The sequence below is a fragment of the Brugia malayi genome (genome assembly GCF_000002995.4).
Source record: "Brugia malayi strain FR3 genome assembly, contig: Bm_v4_Chr1_scaffold_001, whole genome shotgun sequence".
In the NCBI taxonomy this organism is placed as follows: domain Eukaryota; kingdom Metazoa; phylum Nematoda; class Chromadorea; order Rhabditida; family Onchocercidae; genus Brugia; species Brugia malayi.
This window is the reverse complement of record NW_025062475.1, coordinates 12770927-12789153: the sequence shown is the minus strand read 5'-3', so window position 1 is coordinate 12789153 and position 18227 is coordinate 12770927. Positions and strand designations below refer to the sequence as shown.

The window sequence follows — 18227 nt, the reverse complement described above, 5'->3', positions numbered from 1 at the left end:
TCTTATCTGAAAAATTCATGTCAAAACATTTATTTTTGCAATTAATAAATCTACTACACCATTTTGTAGTTGAGTAATGTGAAAATCACAAAAATGTCAGTGCCATAAAAAAAAGTATCATATTGCATTTTGAATAACTTAGATAGAAAGTTTATTTATCTTCTCACATATATAAAGTAAAAACCATACTTTTAATGTCGCTTCATCAATTTCATGCTGCTGATGAAAATAAAGAACTATAAAAGATAGAGCGAGAAATCGTTATGTAATTTGTCATTACCTGTTTCTGATCGTTCATTGGTATTTTCCCTGTAGTCGGGGACAATCAAGTTATCCGAGAAGTGCTTATTGCCCATATTGTTCTGTTCAGCATTTCCGTGTTGATCGGATGTGTCATCTGGGGAAAGAGTAAGTTGGTGAAAATAGATCGGAACCGCATTTTGTTGTGAACCAGGTAAGTGCATATATGTAATAATGTCATCGGTGTCGACATTAAGTGGCGAAGAAGTTCCACTTTGAGCATCTAAATAACTTAGATCACAAGAAGCTGTTCACTTTTCACACATTTGAAGCAAAAGTCTCACCTCTAATGATAGGATATCGTGCTTTATCATCATTTGTTTTTAATTCTCCATTAGCATCTCTCCACACATTCCTATTTGAATCTGTATATGAACCAAGTAATGAGCCCAAATTAGTGCGACCCAACAAACCATGGCTGTTTGAAAAGCCAGGATGAGGAGCATTTGTGATCTCGGGTATCGATTCTTTGCTACTTATATCCTCAATTTCACTCAACTGATCGAAATCAATCAACTGCGAAGGATCGGATGGAAATTCTGAGCCAAACAATGGCTCAAAATTGTTGTAATCAAAGCTGTCTGAGATATCAGAATAAGTATTATTTGTAACAATTTTATCAGCAGCACCAAAATTAGGTAGATGGGAAGTTTCATTTTTATTAGAAGCGATGCAAAGCAGAAGATTGAACCAGATGATTGGTGTTATAGATACAGTGAAGAACATGATGGGACAGAATTTTATGAAATGATAGAAATATTCAAATGAAAGCTTTTTATTTCAATTAAAGATCAAAGGTTCAAACAGTTTTTAATCTGCCTGTTGTTTATCGTTTTTTTTTTTTTTCTTTTACATTTTCGTTTTTCTCTCGCCCAACTGGTAGTTTATGAATGCTCTTTTGAATCCGAAAGGATTACTTAGGAAGGATATTGTTCCATCATTTCAGTAATACGACGTGAGGAATGAGATTCTAATCATTTTCGATTTAATGGGTTCATTTAATAAAGTCGCATCCACACACCTATTGATAATATCACTGATGGGAACTTCGTCGGATGGACGCATCACCTGAAATTTGCTAATTATTGCTTTTTGACATATTCCACTGCTATTATCAAAAAGAATTTCAACATAAGCGATGTTTGAAAAGATGGGACAATTTTCAAAAGTTTGGTTGACAAAATGGAGTAACATTTGCATAAATGAAATTGATGAATAGCTGGGATTAAATGTCATCGTATGGTGAAATATTTAATCAATTGTGCAGTATTAAATAATCCTGTCTGCTTTGTTTAATAAAATATAGTATATTGAATGGTTATAATACATCTGAGCGAGTGATAATGAAGAGAAAAATGTTGCAGCTTCTAATGGTGTAAGTATAGGTATCATCCTAAGCCTAACCCTAGGCTCAAATGCAAATGTCATCCTAATCCTTTTCCATATGATATGATTACATGAAAAATTGCATATTTTATTGGAATAACTGCACATTTGTTGCTCTTTTTGACGACAATTTTGATTTTGATGATAAATGTTGGTTTTGTCGCCTTCTGTATTAGATATGAAACAGTACCTTTCATATATAGGAAAGTAATATTGTTCTTGTGATGATTTTAAATCTTTGATGTTTTTCTACATTCACTTTTCAACGATTAACTTACAAAATTTTTTAGTGTCGGATACCCGGGGAAATTTTTTCATTAAACATAATATCTGCCATTTATTTTGCATGTTAAGGTTAGGCTAAATTATAGGTGGAAAATTTTTTCTTATAATTTTCATATATATAGGAAAAAAAACCATTTCTTTGCTTAAAACCACTTCGTGATGCCAATTTTTGTTATAAATTTTTAGCTTCTCATTTATGATGCTTTTTCATGTTGGTTTTTTGCATAACAAATCGTTTATTTCAGTTGTGAACGCATTTTGTACATTTAAATGCTTGCCCCCGAATTTTATTGCCAATTAGTACATTTATGCATTTCTGTGATATTCATGGAATATTAAATAAAGATGAAATATTATAAAACACAATGATAAAATAAAATTATAAATTGGCCACCACATTCTGATGCCTCGAAAACGTCCGATTGTTACGCTCTTTTCTCATGCATGCGAAGAATGCCCAAATTGTGTCTCATTTTCTAGAATGAAAATTTTTAATTTTATAACGCCAAAAAAAAATTATTGCAGTTTGTCGTAGTTTGGCTTTGTGGATAGCAATAATATGCTTTTCCGCATACGTTCTACGAATTAGGAAAATAAAGCAATTTGATTAAGAGTGAAAGGATATTTTCAATGTTTGTTGATGTTTGTATATTGAAGCGCCATTGTCACCACTGTCAACACATTTTTAAGCAATTGATTCTTAGGTCGTGTGTAGTAGTACTGAGTGCAAAAAAAAATATATAGCATCTTAATGAGTGTGTCTAATGAATTTTGTATTGTCACCCAGCGTTCGCGCAAATGTTTCATAATACATTTCACACACATTCTATTTCAGGTTGACATATCTGTTTAAAATTTTGCTAAATTTGGAAACTAACGGGATTTGCAGCTCTTTTTATGACAATGCAGTCCATTCCTACTGATGAAGAATTTGCCACAACCCTCGCACTGAGGACGAGGTTCATGCGTTTGCTTGTGATGGCAAAATGATGGTTCATAGTCGAATGTTCGCCCACAATCGGGCACTCTGCATTCATAGATGAAGGGCTGACCATGTGTCTTCCTATGTGTTATATATTCGTTGTAACTTTTCGCGATCACAGCACACCCAGGATAGAGACATTTGTAGCTTTGTTTGTCTAAAAAACTTTTAATATATTTGTTTTTGCAATTGATATTTTATTATGGTGTTTGGCAGCTAATTAAGTAATCTAATAAACCATAAAAATATTACTTCAGTGAAATACATTCCATTTCAAATAATTTAGATCACGAAAAAGAAATTGCTTAATTATTTTTGAGCATATATATGTATCGATCTTGCATTGGATATAAGTTTTGGTAAATAGAGTAGCTAAAATCTTGGGAATTTCTTTTTCTCCTTAGAGTTATTGAACTTTCAACAGCCTTGCAACAAAATGTAATTGTGAATTTTCCGTTGTATCAACTATCTTGGTCCAACAGGTGCTCCATAGTTCATTTCACAGGCACTCCATTTTAGACTCACATATGAATTTTTTTTTTTGTTAAATTTGCAAACTAACGAGATTTTGTTTGGCAGATCCTCTTATGACGACACAGTGCATTCCTGGTGGCGAAGAATTTGCCACAGCCCTCGCACTGAGGATTAGGTTCATGCATCTGTTTGTGATTGCGAAATGATGAATCATGGTGGAATGTCTTCCCACAACCGGGCACTTTGCATTCATAGATGAAGGGCTGACCGTGTGTTTTCTTATGTATTACATATTCTTTGTAATTTTCCGTGATCATATTACACCCGGGGTAATGACAAATATACTTTCTCTTATCTGAAAAATTCATGTCAAAACATTTATTTTTGCAATTAATAAATCTACTACACCATTTTGTAGTTGAGTAATGTGAAAATCACAAAAATGTCAGTGCCATAAAAAAAAGTATCATATTGCATTTTGAATAACTTAGATAGAAAGTTTATTTATCTTCTCACATATATAAAGTAAAAACCATACTTTTAATGTCGCTTCATCAATTTCATGCTGCTGATGAAAATAAAGAACTATAAAAGATAGAGCGAGAAATCGTTATGTAATTTGTCATTACCTGTTTCTGATCGTTCATTGGTATTTTCCCTGTAGTCGGGGACAATCAAGTTATCCGAGAAGTGCTTATTGCCCATATTGTTCTGTTCAGCATTTCCGTGTTGATCGGATGTGTCATCTGGGGAAAGAGTAAGTTGGTGAAAATAGATCGGAACCGCATTTTGTTGTGAACCAGGTAAGTGCATATATGTAATAATGTCATCGGTGTCGACATTAAGTGGCGAAGAAGTTCCACTTTGAGCATCTAAATAACTTAGATCACAAGAAGCTGTTCACTTTTCACACATTTGAAGCAAAAGTCTCACCTCTAATAATAGGATATCGTGCTTTATCATCATTTGTTTTTAATTCTCCATTAGCATCTCTCCACACATTCCTATTTGAATCTGTATATGAACCAAGTAATGAGCCCAAATTAGTGCGACCCAACAAACCATGGCTGTTTGAAAAGCCAGGATGAGGAGCATTTGTGATCTCGGGTATCGATTCTTTGCTACTTATATCCTCAATTTCACTCAACTGATCGAAATCAATCAACTGCGAAGGATCGGATGGAAATTCTGAGCCAAACAATGGCTCAAAATTGTTGTAATCAAAGCTGTCTGAGATATCAGAATAAGTATTATTTGTAACAATTTTATCAGCAGCACCAAAATTAGGTAGATGGGAAGTTTCATTTTTATTAGAAGCGATGCAAAGCAGAAGATTGAACCAGATGATTGGTGTTATAGATACAGTGAAGAACATGATGGGACAGAATTTTATGAAATGATAGAAATATTCAAATGAAAGCTTTTTATTTCAATTAAAGATCAAAGGTTCAAACAGTTTTTAATCTGCCTGTTGTTTATCGTTTTTTTTTTTTTTCTTTTACATTTTCGTTTTTCTCTCGCCCAACTGGTAGTTTATGAATGCTCTTTTGAATCCGAAAGGATTACTTAGGAAGGATATTGTTCCATCATTTCAGTAATACGACGTGAGGAATGAGATTCTAATCATTTTCGATTTAATGGGTTCATTTAATAAAGTCGCATCCACACACCTATTGATAATATCACTGATGGGAACTTCGTCGGATGGACGCATCACCTGAAATTTGCTAATTATTGCTTTTTGACATATTCCACTGCTATTATCAAAAAGAATTTCAACATAAGCGATGTTTGAAAAGATGGGACAATTTTCAAAAGTTTGGTTGACAAAATGGAGTAACATTTGCATAAATGAAATTGATGAATAGCTGGGATTAAATGTCATCGTATGGTGAAATATTTAATCAATTGTGCAGTATTAAATAATCCTGTCTGCTTTGTTTAATAAAATATAGTATATTGAATGGTTATAATACATCTGAGCGAGTGATAATGAAGAGAAAAATGTTGCAGCTTCTAATGGTGTAAGTATAGGTATCATCCTAAGCCTAACCCTAGGCTCAAATGCAAATGTCATCCTAATCCTTTTCCATATGATATGATTACATGAAAAATTGCATATTTTATTGGAATAACTGCACATTTGTTGCTCTTTTTGACGACAATTTTGATTTTGATGATAAATGTTGGTTTTGTCGCCTTCTGTATTAGATATGAAACAGTACCTTTCATATATAGGAAAGTAATATTGTTCTTGTGATGATTTTAAATCTTTGATGTTTTTCTACATTCACTTTTCAACGATTAACTTACAAAATTTTTTAGTGTCGGATACCCGGGGAAATTTTTTCATTAAACATAATATCTGCCATTTATTTTGCATGTTAAGGTTAGGCTAAATTATAGGTGGAAAATTTTTTCTTATAATTTTCATATATATAGGAAAAAAAACCATTTCTTTGCTTAAAACCACTTCGTGATGCCAATTTTTGTTATAAATTTTTAGCTTCTCATTTATGATGCTTTTTCATGTTGGTTTTTTGCATAACAAATCGTTTATTTCAGTTGTGAACGCATTTTGTACATTTAAATGCTTGCCCCCGAATTTTATTGCCAATTAGTACATTTATGCATTTCTGTGATATTCATGGAATATTAAATAAAGATGAAATATTATAAAACACAATGATAAAATAAAATTATAAATTGGCCACCGCATTCTGATGCCTCGAAAACGTCCGATTGTTACGCTCTTTTCTCATGCATGCGAAGAATGCCCAAATTGTGTCTCATTTTCTAGAATGAAAATTTTTAATTTTATAACGCCAAAAAAAAATTATTGCAGTTTGTCGTAGTTTGGCTTTGTGGATAGAATAATATGCTTTTCCGCATACGTTCCACGAATTAGGAAAATAAAACAATTTGATTAAGAGTGAAAGGATATTTTCAATGTTTGTTGATGTTTGTATATTGAAGCGCCATTGTCACCACTGTCAACACATTTTTAAGCAATTGATTCTTAGGTCGTGTGTAGTAGTACTGAGTGCAAAAAAAAATATATAGCATCTTAATGAGTGTGTCTAATGAATTTTGTATTGTCACCAGCGTTCGCGCAAATGTTTCATAATACATTTCACACACATTCTATTTCAGGTTGACATATCTGTTTAAAATTTTGCTAAATTTGGAAACTAACGGGATTTGCAGCTCTTTTTATGACAATGCAGTCCATTCCTACTGATGAAGAATTTGCCACAACCCTCGCACTGAGGACGAGGTTCATGCGTTTGCTTGTGATTGCAAAATGATGGTTCATAGTCGAATGTTCGCCCACAATCGGGCACTCTGCATTCATAGATGAAGGGCTGACCATGTGTCTTCCTATGTGTTATATATTCGTTGTAACTTTTCGCGATCACAGCACACCCAGGATAGAGACATTTGTAGCTTTGTTTGTCTAAAAAACTTTTAATATATTTGTTTTTGCAATTGGTATTTTATTATGGTGTTTGGCAGCTAATTAAGTAATCTAATAAACCATAAAAATATTACTTCAGTGAAATACATTCCATTTCAAATAATTTAGATCACGAAAAAGAAATTGCTTAATTATTTTTGAGCATATATATGTATCGATCTTGCATTGGATATAAGTTTTGGTAAATAGAGTAGCTAAAATCTTGGGGATTTCTTTTTCTCCTTAGAGTTATTGAACTTTCAACAGCCTTGCAACAAAATGTAATTGTGAATTTTCCGTTGTATCAACTATCTTGGTCCAACAGGTGCTCCATAGTTCATTTCACAGGCACTCCATTTTAGACTCACATATGAATTTTTTTTTTTGTTAAATTTGCAAACTAACGAGATTTTGTTTGGCAGATCCTCTTATGACGACACAGTGCATTCCTGGTGGCGAAGAATTTGCCACAGCCCTCGCACTGAGGATTAGGTTCATGCATCTGTTTGTGATTGCGAAATGATGAATCATGGTGGAATGTCTTCCCACAACCGGGCACTTTGCATTCATAGATGAAGGGCTGACCGTGAGATTTCTTATGTGTTATATATTCTTTGTAATCTTTTGTGATCACAGTACAGCCGGGATAATGACAAATATACTTTTTGTTATCTGAAAAATCCATGTCAAAAAATGTATTTTTGCAATTAATAAATCTATTACACCATTTTGTAGTTAAGTAATGTGAAAATCACAAAAATGTCAGTGCCATAAAAAAAGTATCATATTGCATTTTGAATAACTTAGATAGAAAGTTTATTTATCTTCTCACATATATAAAGTAAAAACCATACTTTTAATGTCGCTTCATCAATTTCATGCTGCTGATGAAAATAAAGAACTATAAAAGATAGAGCGAGAAATCGTTATGTAATTTGTCATTACCTGTTTCTGATCGTTCATTGGTATTTTCCCTGTAGTCGGGGACAATCAAGTTATCCGAGAAGTGCTTATTGCCCATATTGTTCTGTTCAGCATTTCCGTGTTGATCGGATGTGTCATCTGGGGAAAGAGTAAGTTGGTGAAAATAGATCGGAACCGCATTTTGTTGTGAACCAGGTAAGTGCATATATGTAATAATGTCATCGGTGTCGACATTAAGTGGCGAAGAAGTTTCACTTTGAGCATCTAAATAACTTAGATCACAAGAAGCTGTTCACTTTTCACACATTTGAAGCAAAAGTCTCACCTCTAATGATAGGATATCGTGCTTTATCATCATTTGTTTTTAATTCTCCATTAGCATCTCTCCACACATTCCTATTTGAATCTGTATATGAACCAAGTAATGAGCCCAAATTAGTGCGACCCAACAAACCATGGCTGTTTGAAAAGCCAGGATGAGGAGCATTTGTGATCTCGGGTATCGATTCTTTGCTACTTATATCCTCAATTTCACTCAACTGATCGAAATCAATCAACTGCGAAGGATCGGATGGAAATTCTGAGCCAAACAATGGCTCAAAATTGTTGTAATCAAAGCTGTCTGAGATATCAGAATAAGTATTATTTGTAACAATTTTATCAGCAGCACCAAAATTAGGTAGATGGGAAGTTTCATTTTTATTAGAAGCGATGCAAAGCAGAAGATTGAACCAGATGATTGGTGTTATAGATACAGTGAAGAACATGATGGGACAGAATTTTATGAAATGACAGAAATATTCAAATGAAAGCTTTTTATTTCAATTAAAGATCAAAGGTTCAAACAGTTTTTAATCTGCCTGTTGTTTATCGTTTTTTTTTTTTTTTTCTTTTACATTTTCGTTTTTCTCTCGCCCAACTGGTAGTTTATGAATGCTCTTTTGAATCCGAAAGGATTACTTAGGAAGGATATTGTTCCATCATTTCAGTAATACGACGTGAGGAATGAGATTCTAATCATTTTCGATTTAATGGGTTCATTTAATAAAGTCGCATCCACACACCTATTGATAATATCACTGATGGGAACTTCGTCGGATGGACGCATCACCTGAAATTTGCTAATTATTGCTTTTTGACATATTCCACTGCTATTATCAAAAAGAATTTCAACATAAGCGATGTTTGAAAAGATGGGACAATTTTCAAAAGTTTGGTTGACAAAATGGAGTAACATTTGCATAAATGAAATTGATGAATAGCTGGGATTAAATGTCATCGTATGGTGAAATATTTAATCAATTGTGCAGTATTAAATAATCCTGTCTGCTTTGTTTAATAAAATATAGTATATTGAATGGTTATAATACATCTGAGCGAGTGATAATGAAGAGAAAAATGTTGCAGCTTCTAATGGTGTAAGTATAGGTATCATCCTAAGCCTAACCCTAGGCTCAAATGCAAATGTCATCCTAATCCTTTTCCATATGATATGATTACATGAAAAATTGCATATTTTATTGGAATAACTGCACATTTGTTGCTCTTTTTGACGACAATTTTGATTTTGATGATAAATGTTGGTTTTGTCACCTTCTGTATTAGATATGAAACAGTACCTTTCATATATAGGAAAGTAATATTGTTCTTGTGATGATTGTAAATCTTTGATGTTTTTCTACATTCACTTTTCAACGATTAACTTACAAAATTTTTTAGTGTCGGATACCCGGGGAAATTTTTTCATTAAACATAATATCTGCCATTTATTTTGAATGTTAAGGTTAGGCTAAATTATAGGTGGAAAATTTTTTCTTATAATTTTCATATATATAGGAAAAAAAACCATTTCTTTGCTTAAAACCACTTCGTGATGCCAATTTTTGTTATAAATTTTTAGCTTCTCATTTATGATGCTTTTTCATGTTGGTTTTTTGCATAACAAATCGTTTATTTCAGTTGTGAACGCATTTTGTACATTTAAATGCTTGCCCCCGAATTTTATTGCCAATTAGTACATTTATGCATTTCTGTGATATTCATGGAATATTAAATAAAGATGAAATATTATAAAACACAATGATAAAATAAAATTATAAATTGGCCACCGCATTCTGATGCCTCGAAAACGTCCGATTGTTACGCTCTTTTCTCATGCATGCGAAGAATGCCCAAATTGTGTCTCATTTTCTAGAATGAAAATTTTTAATTTTATAACGCCAAAAAAAAATTATTGCAGTTTGTCGTAGTTTGGCTTTGTGGATAGAATAATATGCTTTTCCGCATACGTTCCACGAATTAGGAAAATAAAACAATTTGATTAAGAGTGAAAGGATATTTTCAATGTTTGTTGATGTTTGTATATTGAAGCGCCATTGTCACCACTGTCAACACATTTTTAAGCAATTGATTCTTAGGTCGTGTGTAGTAGTACTGAGTGCAAAAAAAAATATATAGCATCTTAATGAGTGTGTCTAATGAATTTTGTATTGTCACCCAGCGTTCGCGCAAATGTTTCATAATACATTTCACACACATTCTATTTCAGGTTGACATATCTGTTTAAAATTTTGCTAAATTTGGAAACTAACGGGATTTGCAGCTCTTTTTATGACAATGCAGTCCATTCCTACTGATGAAGAATTTGCCACAACCCTCGCACTGAGGACGAGGTTCATGCGTTTGCTTGTGATTGCAAAATGATGGTTCATAGTCGAATGTTCGCCCACAATCGGGCACTCTGCATTCATAGATGAAGGGCTGACCATGTGTCTTCCTATGTGTTATATATTCGTTGTAACTTTTCGCGATCACAGCACACCCAGGATAGAGACATTTGTAGCTTTGTTTGTCTAAAAAACTTTTAATATATTTGTTTTTGCAATTGGTATTTTATTATGGTGTTTGGCAGCTAATTAAGTAATCTAATAAACCATAAAAATATTACTTCAGTGAAATACATTCCATTTCAAATAATTTAGATCACGAAAAAGAAATTGCTTAATTATTTTTGAGCATATATATGTATCGATCTTGCATTGGATATAAGTTTTGGTAAATAGAGTAGCTAAAATCTTGGGGATTTCTTTTTCTCCTTAGAGTTATTGAACTTTCAACAGCCTTGCAACAAAATGTAATTGTGAATTTTCCGTTGTATCAACTATCTTGGTCCAACAGGTGCTCCATAGTTCATTTCACAGGCACTCCATTTTAGACTCACATATGAATTTTTTTTTTTGTTAAATTTGCAAACTAACGAGATTTTGTTTGGCAGATCCTCTTATGACGACACAGTGCATTCCTGGTGGCGAAGAATTTGCCACAGCCCTCGCACTGAGGATTAGGTTCATGCATCTGTTTGTGATTGCGAAATGATGAATCATGGTGGAATGTCTTCCCACAACCGGGCACTTTGCATTCATAGATGAAGGGCTGACCGTGAGATTTCTTATGTGTTATATATTCTTTGTAATCTTTTGTGATCACAGTACAGCCGGGATAATGACAAATATACTTTTTGTTATCTGAAAAATCCATGTCAAAAAATGTATTTTTGCAATTAATAAATCTATTACACCATTTTGTAGTTAAGTAATGTGAAAATCACAAAAATGTCAGTGCCATAAAAAAAAGTATCATATTGCATTTTGAATAACTTAGATAGAAAGTTTATTTATCTTCTCACATATATAAAGTAAAAACCATACTTTTAATGTCGCTTCATCAATTTCATGCTGCTGATGAAAATAAAGAACTATAAAAGATAGAGCGAGAAATCGTTATGTAATTTGTCATTACCTGTTTCTGATCGTTCATTGGTATTTTCCCTGTAGTCGGGGACAATCAAGTTATCCGAGAAGTGCTTATTGCCCATATTGTTCTGTTCAGCATTTCCGTGTTGATCGGATGTGTCATCTGGGGAAAGAGTAAGTTGGTGAAAATAGATCGGAACCGCATTTTGTTGTGAACCAGGTAAGTGCATATATGTAATAATGTCATCGGTGTCGACATTAAGTGGCGAAGAAGTTTCACTTTGAGCATCTAAATAACTTAGATCACAAGAAGCTGTTCACTTTTCACACATTTGAAGCAAAAGTCTCACCTCTAATGATAGGATATCGTGCTTTATCATCATTTGTTTTTAATTCTCCATTAGCATCTCTCCACACATTCCTATTTGAATCTGTATATGAACCAAGTAATGAGCCCAAATTAGTGCGACCCAACAAACCATGGCTGTTTGAAAAGCCAGGATGAGGAGCATTTGTGATCTCGGGTATCGATTCTTTGCTACTTATATCCTCAATTTCACTCAACTGATCGAAATCAATCAACTGCGAAGGATCGGATGGAAATTCTGAGCCAAACAATGGCTCAAAATTGTTGTAATCAAAGCTGTCTGAGATATCAGAATAAGTATTATTTGTAACAATTTTATCAGCAGCACCAAAATTAGGTAGATGGGAAGTTTCATTTTTATTAGAAGCGATGCAAAGCAGAAGATTGAACCAGATGATTGGTGTTATAGATACAGTGAAGAACATGATGGGACAGAATTTTATGAAATGACAGAAATATTCAAATGAAAGCTTTTTATTTCAATTAAAGATCAAAGGTTCAAACAGTTTTTAATCTGCCTGTTGTTTATCGTTTTTTTTTTTTTTTCTTTTACATTTTCGTTTTTCTCTCGCCCAACTGGTAGTTTATGAATGCTCTTTTGAATCCGAAAGGATTACTTAGGAAGGATATTGTTCCATCATTTCAGTAATACGACGTGAGGAATGAGATTCTAATCATTTTCGATTTAATGGGTTCATTTAATAAAGTCGCATCCACACACCTATTGATAATATCACTGATGGGAACTTCGTCGGATGGACGCATCACCTGAAATTTGCTAATTATTGCTTTTTGACATATTCCACTGCTATTATCAAAAAGAATTTCAACATAAGCGATGTTTGAAAAGATGGGACAATTTTCAAAAGTTTGGTTGACAAAATGGAGTAACATTTGCATAAATGAAATTGATGAATAGCTGGGATTAAATGTCATCGTATGGTGAAATATTTAATCAATTGTGCAGTATTAAATAATCCTGTCTGCTTTGTTTAATAAAATATAGTATATTGAATGGTTATAATACATCTGAGCGAGTGATAATGAAGAGAAAAATGTTGCAGCTTCTAATGGTGTAAGTATAGGTATCATCCTAAGCCTAACCCTAGGCTCAAATGCAAATGTCATCCTAATCCTTTTCCATATGATATGATTACATGAAAAATTGCATATTTTATTGGAATAACTGCACATTTGTTGCTCTTTTTGACGACAATTTTGATTTTGATGATAAATGTTGGTTTTGTCACCTTCTGTATTAGATATGAAACAGTACCTTTCATATATAGGAAAGTAATATTGTTCTTGTGATGATTGTAAATCTTTGATGTTTTTCTACATTCACTTTTCAACGATTAACTTACAAAATTTTTTAGTGTCGGATACCCGGGGAAATTTTTTCATTAAACATAATATCTGCCATTTATTTTGAATGTTAAGGTTAGGCTAAATTATAGGTGGAAAATTTTTTCTTATAATTTTCATATATATAGGAAAAAAAACCATTTCTTTGCTTAAAACCACTTCGTGATGCCAATTTTTGTTATAAATTTTTAGCTTCTCATTTATGATGCTTTTTCATGTTGGTTTTTTGCATAACAAATCGTTTATTTCAGTTGTGAACGCATTTTGTACATTTAAATGCTTGCCCCCGAATTTTATTGCCAATTAGTACATTTATGCATTTCTGTGATATTCATGGAATATTAAATAAAGATGAAATATTATAAAACACAATGATAAAATAAAATTATAAATTGGCCACCGCATTCTGATGCCTCGAAAACGTCCGATTGTTACGCTCTTTTCTCATGCATGCGAAGAATGCCCAAATTGTGTCTCATTTTCTAGAATGAAAATTTTTAATTTTATAACGCCAAAAAAAAATTATTGCAGTTTGTCGTAGTTTGGCTTTGTGGATAGAATAATATGCTTTTCCGCATACGTTCCACGAATTAGGAAAATAAAACAATTTGATTAAGAGTGAAAGGATATTTTCAATGTTTGTTGATGTTTGTATATTGAAGCGCCATTGTCACCACTGTCAACACATTTTTAAGCAATTGATTCTTAGGTCGTGTGTAGTAGTACTGAGTGCAAAAAAAAATATATAGCATCTTAATGAGTGTGTCTAATGAATTTTGTATTGTCACTCAACGGTCACAAATCTTTCATAACACATTTCACACCTACTTTATTTTAAGGTGACATAAGTTTTGTTAACTTTGGAAAACTAACGAGGAGCTCTGGAGCACACTTTCTTGTGAGACTTCAGTACATCCATACGGTAAAAGAATTTGCCACAACCCTCGCACTGAGGATGAGGTTTATGTGTCTTCTTGTGACTGCGAAATGATGATTCATGGTGGAATGTCCGCCCACAACTGGGCACTTTGCATTCATAGATGAAAGGTCCATTGTGTGTTTCTTTATGCTTTATATTATCGTTGTAACTTTTCGAGATCACAGCACATCCAGGATAAAGGCATTCATAACCTTGTTTATCTAAAAAAATTGACATTTGTTTTTGTAATTAGCATTCCAGTATGATTTTCAAATAATTTAGATCACAAAAAGATGCTTAATTATCTTGGTGTATAGCTACAACAAAAAATGTAATTGAGATTTTTCTGTTGTATTGTCACTCAGCGATCACGGATGTTTCATAACACATTTCAATTTTATTTCAGGCTAATATGTGTGCTCAAAAGTTTGCTAAATTTGCAAACTAACGAAATTTTGTTGGGCAGAGCTTCTTATGTCTTTGTAGTCCATACATGGTGCTGAAGAATTTTCCACAGCACTTGCATTGATGATGAGGTTCATGCGTTTGCTTGTGATTGCAAAATGATGATTTATGCTGGAATATTCGCTCGCAACCGGACACTCTGCATTCATAGATGAAGGGTTGACCATGTGTTTTTTTATGTATTACATATTCTTTGTAATTTTTCGTGATCATAGTACATCCGGGATAAAGGCATTCGTAGCTTCGTTCGCCTTAAGAATTGTCGTGTTATTTTTTTTGTTACTGTTCTATTGTAGTGTTCGACAGCTAATTAAGTAATCTGATAAATCATAAAAGTATTACCAAAATCTCATTCAAATAATTTAGATCGTAAGAAGCTGTTTAACTATGTTCAGATATAGTTGCAAAAATAGTGTAATTATGAATTTTCCGTTTCATTGTGACACAAATGTTTTATAACATATTCCAATGCATTCTACTTTAGGCTGACATATACTTTTAAAATTCTGCTAAATTTGCAAACTAACGAAAATTTGTTTGGCAATGCTTCTGGTGATTATACAGTAGCTGATTCCTACTGGTAAAGAATTTGCCACAACCCTCGCACTGAGGATGAGGTTCATGCGTTTGCTTGTGATTGCGAAATGATGAACCATGGTGGAATGTCCGTCCACAACTGGGCACTTTGCATTCATAGATGAAGGGCTGACCGTGAGATTTCTTATGTGTTATATATTCTTTGTAATCTTTTGTGAACACAGTACAGCCGGGATAATGACAAATATACTTTTTGTTATCTGAAAAATCCATGTCAAAAAATGTATTTTTGCAATTAATAAATCTATTACACCATTTTGTAGTTAAGTAATGTGAAAATCACAAAAATGTCAGTGCCATAAAAAAAAGTATCATATTGCATTTTGAATAACTTAGATAGAAAGTTTATTTATCTTCTCACATATATAAAGTAAAAACCATACTTTTAATGTCGCTTCATCAATTTCATGCTGCTGATGAAAATAAAGAACTATAAAAGATAGAGCGAGAAATCGTTATGTAATTTGTCATTACCTGTTTCTGATCGTTCATTGGTATTTTCCCTGTAGTCGGGGACAATCAAGTTATCCGAGAAGTGCTTATTGCCCATATTGTTCTGTTCAGCATTTCCGTGTTGATCGGATGTGTCATCTGGGGAAAGAGTAAGTTGGTGAAAATAGATCGGAACCGCATTTTGTTGTGAACCAGGTAAGTGCATATATGTAATAATGTCATCGGTGTCGACATTAAGTGGCGAAGAAGTTTCACTTTGAGCATCTAAATAACTTAGATCACAAGAAGCTGTTCACTTTTCACACATTTGAAGCAAAAGTCTCACCTCTAATGATAGGATATCGTGCTTTATCATCATTTGTTTTTAATTCTCCATTAGCATCTCTCCACACATTCCTATTTGAATCTGTATATGAACCAAGTAATGAGCCCAAATTAGTGCGACCCAACAAACCATGGCTGTTTGAAAAGCCAGGATGAGGAGCATTTGTGATCTCGGGTATCGATTCTTTGCTACTTATATCCTCAATTTCACTCAACTGATCGAAATCAATCAACTGCGAAGGATCGGATGGAAATTCTGAGCCAAACAATGGCTCAAAATTGTTGTAATCAAAGCTGTCTGAGATATCAGAATAAGTATTATTTGTAACAATTTTATCAGCAGCACCAAAATTAGGTAGATGGGAAGTTTCATTTTTATTAGAAGCGATGCAAAGCAGAAGATTGAACCAGATGATTGGTGTTATAGATACAGTGAAGAACATGATGGGACAGAATTTTATGAAATGACAGAAATATTCAAATGAAAGCTTTTTATTTCAATTAAAGATCAAAGGTTCAAACAGTTTTTAATCTGCCTGTTGTTTATCGTTTTTTTTTTTTTTTTCTTTTACATTTTCGTTTTTCTCTCGCCCAACTGGTAGTTTATGAATGCTCTTTTGAATCCGAAAGGATTACTTAGGAAGGATATTGTTCCATCATTTCAGTAATACGACGTGAGGAATGAGATTCTAATCATTTTCGATTTAATGGGTTCATTTAATAAAGTCGCATCCACACACCTATTGATAATATCACTGATGGGAACTTCGTCGGATGGACGCATCACCTGAAATTTGCTAATTATTGCTTTTTGACATATTCCACTGCTATTATCAAAAAGAATTTCAACATAAGCGATGTTTGAAAAGATGGGACAATTTTCAAAAGTTTGGTTGACAAAATGGAGTAACATTTGCATAAATGAAATTGATGAATAGCTGGGATTAAATGTCATCGTATGGTGAAATATTTAATCAATTGTGCAGTATTAAATAATCCTGTCTGCTTTGTTTAATAAAATATAGTATATTGAATGGTTATAATACATCTGAGCGAGTGATAATGAAGAGAAAAATGTTGCAGCTTCTAATGGTGTAAGTATAGGTATCATCCTAAGCCTAACCCTAGGCTCAAATGCAAATGTCATCCTAATCCTTTTCCATATGATATGATTACATGAAAAATTGCATATTTTATTGGAATAACTGCACATTTGTTGCTCTTTTTGACGACAATTTTGATTTTGATGATAAATGTTGGTTTTGTCACCTTCTGTATTAGATATGAAACAGTACCTTTCATATATAGGAAAGTAATATTGTTCTTGTGATGATTGTAAATCTTTGATGTTTTTCTACATTCACTTTTCAACGATTAACTTACAAAATTTTTTAGTGTCGGATACCCGGGGAAATTTTTTCATTAAACATAATATCTGCCATTTATTTTGAATGTTAAGGTTAGGCTAAATTATAGGTGGAAAATTTTTTCTTATAATTTTCATATATATAGGAAAAAAAACCATTTCTTTGCTTAAAACCACTTCGTGATGCCAATTTTTGTTATAAATTTTTAGCTTCTCATTTATGATGCTTTTTCATGTTGGTTTTTTGCATAACAAATCGTTTATTTCAGTTGTGAACGCATTTTGTACATTTAAATGCTTGCCCCCGAATTTTATTGCCAATTAGTACATTTATGCATTTCTGTGATATTCATGGAATATTAAATAAAGATGAAATATTATAAAACACAATGATAAAATAAAATTATAAATTGGCCACCGCATTCTGATGCCTCGAAAACGTCCGATTGTTACGCTCTTTTCTCATGCATGCGAAGAATGCCCAAATTGTGTCTCATTTTCTAGAATGAAAATTTTTAATTTTATAACGCCAAAAAAAAATTATTGCAGTTTGTCGTAGTTTGGCTTTGTGGATAGAATAATATGCTTTTCCGCATACGTTCCACGAATTAGGAAAATAAAACAATTTGATTAAGAGTGAAAGGATATTTTCAATGTTTGTTGATGTTTGTATATTGAAGCGCCATTGTCACCACTGTCAACACATTTTTAAGCAATTGATTCTTAGGTCGTGTGTAGTAGTACTGAGTGCAAAAAAAAATATATAGCATCTTAATGAGTGTGTCTAATGAATTTTGTATTGTCACCCAGC

At 32.9% G+C, this 18227-nt stretch overlaps 5 protein-coding genes across 5 annotated transcripts; all 5 read right to left on the bottom strand.

Annotated features, from left to right (window-relative positions):
- Nucleotides 1-236: 236 nt before the first annotated feature.
- Nucleotides 237-1365, bottom strand: Bm17422 (Uncharacterized protein; the record flags this gene model as incomplete). The annotated part of the gene is made up of 3 exons (XM_043077704.1): nucleotides 237-523; nucleotides 585-877; nucleotides 1322-1365. The coding sequence occupies 3 exons, from the start codon at nucleotides 1363-1365 to the stop codon at nucleotides 237-239; spliced, it is 624 nt and encodes a 207-aa protein (XP_042933638.1).
- A 1479-nt stretch (nucleotides 1366-2844) lies between these two features.
- Nucleotides 2845-5141, bottom strand: Bm17421 (Uncharacterized protein; the record flags this gene model as incomplete). Its single annotated transcript, XM_043077703.1, has 5 exons — nucleotides 2845-3110; nucleotides 3516-3782; nucleotides 4057-4299; nucleotides 4361-4653; nucleotides 5098-5141. 5 exons carry the CDS (start codon nucleotides 5139-5141, stop codon nucleotides 2845-2847), a joined length of 1113 nt encoding a protein of 370 aa, XP_042933637.1.
- Nucleotides 5142-6618: 1477 nt separating this feature from the next.
- On the bottom strand, nucleotides 6619-8916 carry Bm17420 (Uncharacterized protein; the record flags this gene model as incomplete). The annotated part of the gene is made up of 5 exons (XM_043077702.1): nucleotides 6619-6884; nucleotides 7290-7556; nucleotides 7830-8072; nucleotides 8134-8426; nucleotides 8873-8916. The coding sequence occupies 5 exons, from the start codon at nucleotides 8914-8916 to the stop codon at nucleotides 6619-6621; spliced, it is 1113 nt and encodes a 370-aa protein (XP_042933636.1).
- A 1478-nt stretch (nucleotides 8917-10394) lies between these two features.
- Bm17419 (Uncharacterized protein) lies at nucleotides 10395-12692 on the bottom strand (the record flags this gene model as incomplete). The annotated part of the gene is made up of 5 exons (XM_043077701.1): nucleotides 10395-10660; nucleotides 11066-11332; nucleotides 11607-11849; nucleotides 11911-12203; nucleotides 12649-12692. 5 exons carry the CDS (start codon nucleotides 12690-12692, stop codon nucleotides 10395-10397), a joined length of 1113 nt encoding a protein of 370 aa, XP_042933635.1.
- A 1468-nt stretch (nucleotides 12693-14160) lies between these two features.
- Bm17418 (Uncharacterized protein) lies at nucleotides 14161-16834 on the bottom strand (the record flags this gene model as incomplete). The annotated part of the gene is made up of 6 exons (XM_043077700.1): nucleotides 14161-14432; nucleotides 14661-14927; nucleotides 15204-15473; nucleotides 15748-15990; nucleotides 16052-16344; nucleotides 16791-16834. The coding sequence occupies 6 exons, from the start codon at nucleotides 16832-16834 to the stop codon at nucleotides 14161-14163; spliced, it is 1389 nt and encodes a 462-aa protein (XP_042933634.1).
- Nucleotides 16835-18227: the final 1393 nt, after the last annotated feature.